This window comes from Corella eumyota, chromosome 2 (genome assembly GCF_963082875.1).
Source record: "Corella eumyota chromosome 2, kaCorEumy4.1, whole genome shotgun sequence".
In the NCBI taxonomy this organism is placed as follows: Eukaryota; Metazoa; Chordata; class Ascidiacea; order Phlebobranchia; family Corellidae; genus Corella; species Corella eumyota.
Window position 1 is genome coordinate 2,547,397 of NC_137491.1, and position 11,371 is coordinate 2,558,767.

Genomic DNA, 11,371 nt, shown 5'->3' on the forward strand with positions numbered 1-11,371 from the left:
TATGATATAAAAGTGGCCTCTGCAATATGAAAACTGTGTGTAAAAGATATAAGAAAAAACAAAAACTATAAAAAAAATCTAGCATATTTAAGAAACAACACATAAAAAAAATATAGGAATTATTTAATTTAAAAAATGATATACTAAAGACAAATAAGTATAATGAAACATTGGTTGGTTCAAATTAAATAAAAATACAATATTTTATACAAAAATATTTTAAACAAACTTTGAAATTCTTTATTGAAATGAGAATAATAAAAACATAAAATCAAATATTCAACAGTATGACAACATAAAAGTTTACATTTACCCACCCCCTGACCTTGAATATTATTTTACATTTTTATACAGGAGTTTATTTTCTTAGTGTTTAACAAAAGTTAACATACACAGGTTCATTAACTGCAACTAAAAGAAAAGCTTTATGTTAAAAAAATGTCCAACAAAAAGAATTTAAAAGGGTTGTGCTATAGTGATATAGCAAGTAATATATAAAATAACATTTATAATGGCAATAAATAACACATTAGGCGTAAGCGTGGTGTAGTGGTAAGAACACTTGCTACACCACACATAAGGTCGTGGGTTCAATCCCAACTGATCTCATGCTGTAGCGCCCTTGAGTAAGGCGCTATTAACGGTAAGAACTCCTGATGAGCCAGTACTTAATCAGTAGTATAAATATCAGGCAATTATAATCTATAATATCCCAAACTGCCACAGGCAACTCGAGACAGGGTCGGAGTAACTGATGTTACTCTATGTTTAAGTTGCACATTCGACTTTCCCACATCGACAATAAAGATATATACAAAAAAAATCATGGTGGAATAAAATTAACTGTGAAATTAAAAATTTGTCATATATTAAGTAGGCATAATGATAATATCTGAAAATCTAGATAAACTTAAATAACAAATTTAAATAAGTTAAAAAATTTACTTACGATGTTGATCCTGGTTAATATAGATTTGTGGTGTTTCACTTAATTCTGTGGTATTTTGCTAAGAGTTATAAGTTTTAAATCACAAACTTATTGACTGAATTTACAAACGAAATTTTATTCCATATCAAAATAAAAATGCAGAAAAAAAAATGTTTTTATAGGCTACTAACTTACGTAATAATTTACAATACATATTACTATATAAAATTCAATTAAACCATAATAAAAATTTTTTACCCCTTTTTTTTAATACTACAACAGCATGTACACCCAGCACTACAAAACCAAATATGGGCAATTAATAAAACTAAAGCAAAGGATGCAACTGTGGCAAGAATAACATTCGTAGCAGTGTTCTAAATATTAATTTTAAAGTTATTAATTCTAAATATTAATTTCAATTAACATTTAACCGGCAGCGTGGTGTGGTGGTAAGAACACTTGCTACACCTTCATGAGGTCGTGGGTTTAATCCTCACTGATCTCATGCTATAGCGCCCTTGAGTAAGCCGATATAAACGGCATGAACTCCCGCTGAGCCAGCACTTAATCAGCAGCTATATCTAATTATAATCTAATACAAAAAAAAAAAATTTTAAATGTAAGCTAAATTACTCAAGGCTACATTTTTAAAGATTGCCGATGCAATTGTAAACAGTAACATTGGGCCAGTGCTGAGAGCAGAAAAAATAGAAACCACCAATCCACCTACAATCTAAAAATAAATTAAGATTTTAAATAAAAAATTAGTTTATATACAAATTTAGTTTAAAATAAGAAAAGTGTTAAAAACTAACAAAAAAACAGCATTTACTTGGCAAAAAAAATTACATTGCAAGTGGTTGGCTTCCTAGAGGCCTTAAGACTTAGAATTCCAGAAATTATCAAAAAAAATAAATAAAAGAAAAAAGAAAAATAATTATCTAAGTTAGGTATTTGGTTTATAGGACCAAATTTCTTACTTATTGTTTATACTTTGTTAAATATAAAAATTGATACATATCTATCGAAAAAAAACAGTTAAATTTTATTATCTTAAATTAAAATAAAGTTTTGAACAAATTTTCCACCTAATAGTACAGTATTTAAACTTAACCAGACTAAATGTATGTTTTTAAACTAAAGTTAAAAAGATAAATAACAAATAATATGTGCTTTTTTTGTATATATCTTTATCCTCGGTGTGAAAAAGTTGAATGCGCGACCTAAACATAGAGTAACATCAGTTAATCCGACCCAATCTCGAGTTGCCTGTGGCAGTTTGGGATATTATAGATTATAATTGCCCGATAATTATGCTACTGATTTAGTGCTGGCTTAGCAGGAGCTTATACCGTTTATAGCGTCTTACTCACGGGTGCTACAGCATGATATCAATAGGAACTGAACCCACGACCTCATGTGTGGTGTAGCAAGTGTTCTTACCACTACACCACGCTGCCGGTGAACTTACCAAACCCCCAGTGATAATTCCAGTTCCAAATCTACCATAACCGTTCTTTCCCTTCAGCGTAATTATAAGTAGATATGTGCTCAGCGAAACACATAAAATGCCAAGAACAACGAAACCAATCTTTAAAGTAAAAGGATTTTATAAATTGACAATGTATTTATACTAAAAATGTTTGAACAATAATTTTTACAAAATTACAGTCAGCAATAGATTCAATGAATTAATATCAACAATAAAATTAAGATATAATTATAACAAAAAGCTCATGGTTAATATTTAGAAAAACCTACCCCAAGGCCTTTGTAGATTTTCAGATATTTTTTTGCATTCTTCACTATATTTTTGTTATTAACAATAGATGCATTCGTTGTGTTCATTTCAGCTTGTATTCGGCGTGGTGAAACGGTTTGAGACATATTTTCTGATTTGAATTTATTTTTTTTTACTAACAGACTAACAAATTCTTTTTATGTAGTTATCAATTATTGATGTAAATAGATTAACTTCAAAGTCCAAACAATTCACGTTTAAGCTCAAATTGAACATATTTTGCTGAGTCAAACGCGAATTTTATGCAAATTTAATTACTTTAAAAATTTAATTACTGCAATCATACGATAATCATCTGATTTGTTCTCTAATGACAAAATCAGCGTGGTGGAACAACAATAACAATAAATAAAGTGTTGCCGAATATATCTTACTTGTGCTTTTTAACCTGCAATAGAACTAAATAAGTTTAAATATTTGTAGTTAAACCCTCAATTTAAATATAACAGATGTTAATTTTCAAAATTGTAAGTTATTTAGTGGCATTTTTACAAAGTGCATAATTGGTTAGTTTTACATTGCAAGAAATACTACAGGCATATCATATTATATACTAAAGTATACAATTCCAAAAAAAAAAATTTTAAACAAGCTTAAACAAAAATATATAATTTAAAAAAATTTGAAAACATTTTACTTTAAACAAATTTGAATGTAGTAAATAAAAGTAGATTAAAAAACCTTGTATAAAATATTCTAAAGAACAACATATACCGGGTTGAATTCCTTTTGTTAGTCATTTTTAGTTTGTAAATTTGGTGAAGGGAGTAGTGGTGGATCTGCTGGTATTTGTTGATACATTTCATCTTGTTAGTCATTTTTAGGTTGTGGATTTGGTGGGGGGAGTGGTGGTGGATCTTCTGGTATTTGTTGATACATTCCATCTGGGTGGTCGTCTTTAGGTTGTGGATTGGATGGAGAAGGAAAATCAACATACACTGGATTAAATCCATCCTGTTGGTCAGCTTTAGTTTGTGAATTAGATAGAGGAAGTGGTGGTGGACCTTCTGGCATTTGTTGATACATTTTATCTTTTTGAGAAGATATGGATTGCAAATAAGGATTCTGTTCTAGACTGACAAACGGTTATAAATAAAATCATATTAAAAAAATATATATTGATTATTGAAAGAAAAAGAGCAATAAAAAATAATAATTTACCGAAAACTAATTTATGTAATTTTTACAAGGAAATTTTAATGACTTAACTTTAAAAAATTTGAACAAACTTTAACAAATCAATCTAGTAAACAAAAAAAATAGGTTAATCATTGTATAATATATTCAAAAGTTTAACATACACTGAAGTTACTTCTTTTTGTTTGACAGCTTTAGTTGGTGGACTGGATGAGGGGAGTGGTGGTGGATCTGCTGGTATTTGTGGATAGATTTCATCTTGTTGTTCATCTTTAGGTTGTGGATTAGATGGTGAGGAAAAATCAACATACACTGAAGTAAACTCTTGTTGGAAATCTTTAGTTTGGGAACTGGATGAGGGGAGTGGTAGTGCAGGTCTTGTTTGATAAATTTCTTTTTCTTGAAAAGGCATTGGTTGCAAATAAGGTTGTTGTTCCAGCTTGACAATTAATTGATCATCAGTTTGATTTTGAGAACCTTTTTTGCAAAAAAAATGATTTAAATTAAATTCAAATAAAAAAGAAGTAAAAATGATATATGCTACTGAAAAAGATATTTTAAAAAATAGAAAAAAAATATTTATATTTAAAATGATAAAATGATGGTAAGAATTATATATAAAAGTAATATTTAAATAACATAAAAAATATTTTAAAAGAGGGATAGTAATTAAATGTTTTTACTTTGTTGAACTTGATCTTGACCAACATAATTTTGTGATATCTGGCTTGAATAAACTGCTTGCTTTCGCTAAAAATAATTTTTTCATTGTATAATAAATTATGAATTTGAAAAAGTCAACTAGATTTTATATCTACAGGTTAGTTGTTATAATCACCCTTGTGTGTCTTTGTTACTTACTTCATCATCATCATCATCATCATCATCTTGTGCATAACAGCAACAATTCAATCCAGCACAACAATATTTAATATTAACACTTGATAAAATAAAAACTGAGACTGCAAATATACAATAAACAATATTTCCGATAACCTAAAAAATAAAATTATTTTTTTAGTAATTTTACTAAACCAGATGTATAAAGAAAAATAGTTTGTTTTTGTACTATAACAAAAGTTAAGATAAACCTTTTTTTGTGAGTTTGTTTTTTAATAGCATTTTTAATATAGTAAATATTTGTACTTTATAACTTCAAAAGTTTAGATATTCTAAAATCCATGTGCCATGCCATAACAAACAAAAATTTAAAAAAAATCTAAATAATATACCCCCACTGAAATAACAATTCCAATAACTGCAAAAGCAAACAAGACACAAGCACACATAGCAGAAAATATAGAAATAATCATTCCACTGACAATCTAAAAATATTTTTTATTAATAACGATATTATAACATTGTCATAATAACTTTTTGGATGTATTTATGCAATACAGTTAAAAAAATTAAAACTAACAATTTTTTTTTTAAATTTCCATGCATAGGTATAATAAATGACCTATTTTACTTACATGACAATAAGTCGGTTTTATTCCTGAAGCAATACCCAAACTTCCTGAAACTACAAACTGTAAAAATACATAAAATAGTGCAATTAATTAATCAACTACTGATCATGTTAGGCTTATAGTTTTTAAACAAAATAATTTTAAATGTAAATTCTTAATACCTAACTCTATATATATATCAAATGAGTATTATTATTTATTAATCCAGATAATTAAAGCATATTGATTTTGTTACTTTTATAGTTTTTCTTATCTTATTACTTTTGTAACTCTAAAACTTTAAAAGAACCAATAACTTACAGGGTATGCAAAATTACTTAATAGCTTAATATTTAAAAATTTATATTATGTAAGGGCTATGTATAAAAATTCGTACCATTTAGTATATAAGTGTTATTTGTTCTAAAACATGTACAATTTACTTACGACTGGTCCACACCAAACTCCCACTCCAATTATAGTTAAATTAGCTATAATGTTAAAAATACCCACAGCAACGCTCACTATACCAAGTATAAGCAAAGAACCCTTAAAGTAAATTAACAACACATTATAATAATAATTTAAATAAAGTTTTATTAAAAAAAAAACAAACAAGTAAAAAAGTCTGTAATCCGGTACTAAACATAAAAATAACATCACATGTAGTTTAAGAAACATTGCAGACTTAGGCTACACCATGATCACATAAAATATAGATCCGAAAGAGCAAGAACTTTTATAATTCAGTATAAACTAACTTACCCCAAGGCCTTTGAAGATTTTTGAATATTTTTGGGCATTCTTCACACGATTTTGCTGATCAACAACAGAAGCATTCATTGTGTTTACTTTAGCTTGTAACCTATTGATTTAAAAAAAATTTATACTTAATTTTATGTTTAATTTATCATTATTATAGGGGATTAAATTTATAGCCTAAACATAGAGAAACAATTAATAACATGGGGTTTTAAGGGGATTAAATTTATATCCTAAACATAGAGAAACAATTAATAACATGGGGTTTTAAGTTCACCACATAAAAACATCTAATAATGTTGCATTTTGCTTAAACTGTAAAAAATGTACTATAGCTTTTCTTGCAATTTTAGACTTATTAAGTAGGCTATACCGAAAATCCTTTAAATTCAAGATATGCCTTAAATAACTTTACCTTTAACAACAAGTGTATACACCAACAACGAAAAATACCAAAATATATTGATTAGATCGTTTTTTGCTGTTTGCAAATTTGAAAAAACGCATTCAGAGTCAAGTTAACATACCGTGTTTGAAGGACCAGAGCGACCGCTAATTATATTTTTTACCCCAAAAGGACTCCGATTTTTCGGGAAATTCCGAAAGAATGCGAAAAAAAATTTTGTTGACGTGTTTGGAAATTTTATTCACGTGTTCGTCTTTGATTTTTTTTTAACTGACGTTTTAACTAAAAATAACATTTTTTAACTGATGAAACCTTATTCCATAAAAACAAGACAAATTTCTAACTTTATTTAAAGTATTGCAGCTAGTTGATTTGTAGGTTATTTTTATACCGTTTCTTAAAAAAATTAGTTTTATGTTTTTAAATTTAAATGACTTATTTATTATGGTATTTATAAAATTAAATTGCGTTTAATGTGCATAAAATACAACAGATAAAGAATACTAAGAATTTGCAAAAATATTACATTTTATATTAAAAAATATTAAGATCGATATTACAGACAAAAACATATTACTTTCACAAAATTTCTTAATTTTTACAAAAATAGAGTAGTAACAAATGCAATATGTTGAGATAGAAGGTAACAATAGTATGTTGCAATAATTGAAATAAAGTCTTAATATATAGTTTAAGTACCGTAATACAAAATTCTGAAATAACATCAAAAAAAAGAAATATATTACTTAATTATACAACAAAAAAGTGAATATTTAGTTAAACAAATATAAAAGAAGATAATGCTATAAAATTAGATAAATAAAATATAAATGGTAAAGCAGTATATTACCCTATTTTTTAGAAAAAATGTGAATATTTAATTGAAGAAATACAAAAGCTGATATTGCTTTAAAATTGTGTAAATATAATAATAAATAAAGGCAAAACTTTTAATGAATTTATAAGGAATATAAACATTTATTAAAAAAAAAAAAGCACATAATTCTATACACAATTTTAACTACATAGTCATGGATGGGAGTATAATGATAAAAATTGAATTTTTGAAAAAGAAAGAAACTTAAAAGTAAAACAAACAATTCCAAAAACGTTACAAAAAAATAAAACAAAAATATTATAAAACTTTCTACAATAAAACTAGAAACTTTATATCTACTCAGTATCACCAAACTGATAAAATATTTCATTAATTTTTTTTTAAAGTTGGGTTAACTTTTCTTGATTTTCAACATTCGATTGTGGAGTGTATGCTGGAGGTGGTGTAAAATGATCAGAAACTTGTTGATAAGGTTGCTGTTGTTGCGCATAAAGATATTGTTGTTGTTGTTGGTTGGGAATTTGTTGATCAACATTTTGATAATCTAATCCCCAAAAAATTTACAATGGATTTATATAACCGGCAGCGTGGTGTAGTGGTAAGAACACTTGCTACACCAACATGAGGACCTGGGTTCAATCCCCACTGCTCTCATGCTGTAGCGCCCTTGAGTAAGGCGCTATAAACGGTACGAAGTAGCACTTAATCAGCAGTATAATTACTGGGCAATTATAATCAATAATATCCCAAATTGCCACAGGCAACTCGAGACTGGGTCGGAGTAATTAATGTTACTCTATGTTTAAGTCGCGCATTCGACTTTCCCACATCGAGGATAAAGATTAATACAAAAAAAAAATACAGAGACAAAAGAAGAATAATCTTTATCTGTATATAATGGAGCTTTGTGGTCAATATATGTATATGTCTAATTCAAATGACTAAAAAAAATAAAACTGTCACTTATGGTGCATGTGTAAATTATCATGGGCAAGTATTAGTTTTAGAGTTGCAACCAAATTACAAGAATCCTGACTGTAGGGCATGCTATCAATTGGTGTATATTTTAACATAGTGTACAATATATGCATGCCCAAATTAAAGGCCTACAAAAAAAATGCTATTTGTGGTGTAGGAGAATTTCCAGGTAAACTAACGTAGGCAATGTTATTTAAGAAACAATACGCAATTAAAATAACAATTTACGGCTGGGTTATTGGAGTATTTTAGTTAGGAATAGCAGAAAAGGTTTCATAAGGGCAACTCGGGCAATTATAGTTTATAATATTCCAATCTTTCGAAGTAAACTCAAGACTGGTTCAGGATAACTAATGTTACTTTTCCACATTAAAAATAAAGATATATACAAAAATAAAATGAGGAGAATGTACTTACATTGTTGATCTTGGGCAACATATTGTTGTGGTACCTGGCTTGCATAAACCACCTGCATTTGCTACAAAAACAATGTTTTAAATTGTTAGTAATAAAAGACTATTTTTTTGTATTTGATTATGTTAATTTAAATTTCTAATAAATTCTTACTTGATTATTGGTATTACAACAACTCATGCCAGCACAGCAAAAAGCAGAATGAACAATTGATAAAATAAAAACAACAAATGCAATCATTGTTAGAAGGATATTTGCGGTAGCGTCCTAAAAATAGTAATCATTTATTGAGTACAAGAAATTTAGGATCAACTTATAATTATAGAAATTTTTTAAATAGCCTACCATACTCTATAAGATATTAAACGAATTTGAATATCATTTAAATAACTTACTGTTCCAAAACTTATACTTCCAATGATGGAAAAAGCAAACAAGACAATGGCACACAAAGCAGAAAATATTGAAACAACCATCCCACCAACAATCTAGAAATGAGCTATTATTAAAACTAATGTGTTAAAACTGTCATAAAATCAAACATTATATATAAAACTGTTTACAACAGTCCTACTAATTTCCACACAAGACCACACAGGACTGCCAGGACCACACAGGACAATACATTTAACACACAGGACAATAATAAAATTCAGAAATAACATAGACTGTTTTTTTGTTTTTAAGGCAGCCAAGGGTATTTCCAGAAAGGGGTTACGGCTAGGGTTAATAAAAAGTGTCTCATCAATAGTATTTTTTTTTTCAATTAAATGACAGTAATCCAAATAAATAGTTAATGTCTTTTGTGCGGTAATCCTGTGTGGTAATTAGAAGGACCTTTTTATAATAACATAAACCAGTTCTTTATAATATTTATAAATAGTTTTTTTAGCAAAGAAAATACATAGCGCCATTTCTAATTGGTTAAAAATTTACTTACATTGCAGTAACTTGGATTTTTTCCTGAAGCATAACTTAAGCCTCCAGAAGCTATAAACTGTATAAAAAAAGATATATATATATTAAAATATTTATTAGCATGTATACAATTTAAAGTATATATAAAATGTTTGTTAAAAACTTAAAGTATGGGGCTTAGCTTTACTGTACGTGTTGATATTTTAGAATCAAAACATGCTGAATGTCATGCCAAAAAAAACGCACAAAAATTATAAGCCCAAAAATTGTAAATCGTCTGTAATTTAAGTTACAAAAATTCTAGTAGATTAAACATATGCTTTGGCAATGTTTTCTTTCGCCTTTTAAAGTTTTCATTTTTAAACTTTTTTAAACTTGATAACAAAATTAAGCAATGGGTATTGCATATTTGTAAAATTTATAATATAGAATTGTTAAATTTTTTTTAATTGAAATTACTTACAAATCCTCCACCCCATATGCCAGTTCCAATATAAGCAGTTCCTAATCCAAGACCTCTGGCAGCAACTACAATTGTATATGCAGAAAGAAAAACACTTACAACACCAAGTAGCAACAAAGCTGCCTTAAAATAAATAAATAAAAATTACAACTATTATATATACATATTAAAAACAGTATTTTTTATATTGAAAAAAACAGTATTGAAAACGGTATTTTTTCTAAGCCAATATAAAAACTGAATATACTTTAGGCACTAAGCCGGTACCTATAAAATTTCAAGAATCTAATTTATCAAATAGATTGAATATCGCATGTATTAAGTGTACTTTTAATGGGTTAGTGTGGTCAAGCTAGGACTCAATTAATTTGATTCTTTTTTTTTATTTGTTTTATTTAGTCCATGCAATGGAGTGCCGTCCATCGCTTGAAATGAGTAGTACTAAAATAAATGCGGGAAGGGCGGAATGTACAAAAGAAGATTACTGCCACAGGCAACTCGAGACTAGGTCGAAGTAACTAATGTTGCTCTATGTTCAGATGTTTGAGTCACGCATTCGACTTTCCCACATTGAGGATAAAGATATATATACAAAAAAAAGGTTCCCATAATCCATTATATTTTAATACTACCTCTATTTAGTCTGGTCAGCTGGTGTAGGTAGACTATAACACAAACCAAAAGAAGAAGAAATAAGTAGTTAAAATAATATTAATCATTACTAAACTTACCCCAAGTCCCTGATAGATTTTTGAATATTTTTGTGCGTTGTTTACTGGATTCTGGGCATTAACAACAGCAGGGTTTTGTGTTGTGTTTATTCCAGTTTGCATTTGGTTTGGTTGAACAATTTGTGCCATATTTTTACCTAATTAGTTTTTCATCTTTTTTATAATTGTTTATAGTCGATGTAAAAAGATTTTAAAACAATTGTTACCCAACGTATTCGTGAGTTTACCTTTATTCACAGCACCTTACAAAATGTAAATAATGTTTTGTAATAAACAGATAAATAATAACTGATTTATTTTTCTAAAACGTAATAAAAAAGTAAGGTTGCCCATCATTTTTTCGTAAAAAGTTAATATTTTAGTTTTTTTTTAATTCGTTTTTTTTTAAAAAGGTTGATTAATGTTAAATTGAAATTAACTTTAAAAATTTATGGTCATGTTAAGCTTAATAATTTCTTTTAAATTTAATCAACTTAATTTACTCAATAACTAAATTCGCCTACACTATGTGAGCATTATCGTAGTTTATTTGTATATTTAC

At 27.6% G+C, this 11,371-nt stretch overlaps 3 protein-coding genes across 5 annotated transcripts; all 3 read right to left on the bottom strand.

The window, feature by feature from the left end:
- Positions 1 to 84: 84 nt before the first annotated feature.
- On the bottom strand, positions 85 to 2,823 carry LOC145742131 (uncharacterized). Of its 3 annotated transcripts, none has more exons than XM_082559897.1 (6): positions 2,693 to 2,823; positions 2,403 to 2,522; positions 1,575 to 1,664; positions 1,187 to 1,305; positions 950 to 994; positions 85 to 411 (listed from the first exon to the last, which is right to left on the bottom strand). In XM_082559897.1, exons 1-5 carry the CDS (start codon positions 2,816 to 2,818, stop codon positions 985 to 987), a joined length of 465 nt encoding a protein of 154 aa, XP_082416023.1. In that variant the 5' UTR covers positions 2,819 to 2,823; the 3' UTR covers positions 85 to 411; positions 950 to 984. The 3 variants fall into 3 exon arrangements, with proteins under 3 accessions (XP_082416023.1, XP_082416021.1, XP_082416022.1); XM_082559895.1 differs by having other exon boundaries at positions 950 to 1,007; XM_082559896.1 differs by having other exon boundaries at positions 85 to 994.
- Positions 2,824 to 3,538: 715 nt separating this feature from the next.
- Positions 3,539 to 6,625, bottom strand: LOC145742130 (uncharacterized). The gene is made up of 9 exons (XM_082559894.1): positions 6,498 to 6,625; positions 6,086 to 6,185; positions 5,768 to 5,869; positions 5,345 to 5,401; positions 5,102 to 5,194; positions 4,731 to 4,865; positions 4,553 to 4,619; positions 4,034 to 4,346; positions 3,539 to 3,807 (listed from the first exon to the last, which is right to left on the bottom strand). The coding sequence occupies exons 2-9, from the start codon at positions 6,161 to 6,163 to the stop codon at positions 3,543 to 3,545; spliced, it is 1,110 nt and encodes a 369-aa protein (XP_082416020.1). The 5' UTR covers positions 6,164 to 6,185; positions 6,498 to 6,625; the 3' UTR covers positions 3,539 to 3,542.
- A 702-nt stretch (positions 6,626 to 7,327) lies between these two features.
- Positions 7,328 to 11,108, bottom strand: LOC145743232 (uncharacterized). Its single transcript, XM_082561148.1, has 7 exons — positions 10,831 to 11,108; positions 10,100 to 10,222; positions 9,659 to 9,715; positions 9,114 to 9,206; positions 8,872 to 8,985; positions 8,722 to 8,782; positions 7,328 to 7,870 (listed from the first exon to the last, which is right to left on the bottom strand). Exons 1-7 carry the CDS (start codon positions 10,957 to 10,959, stop codon positions 7,707 to 7,709), a joined length of 741 nt encoding a protein of 246 aa, XP_082417274.1. The 5' UTR covers positions 10,960 to 11,108; the 3' UTR covers positions 7,328 to 7,706.
- Positions 11,109 to 11,371: the final 263 nt, after the last annotated feature.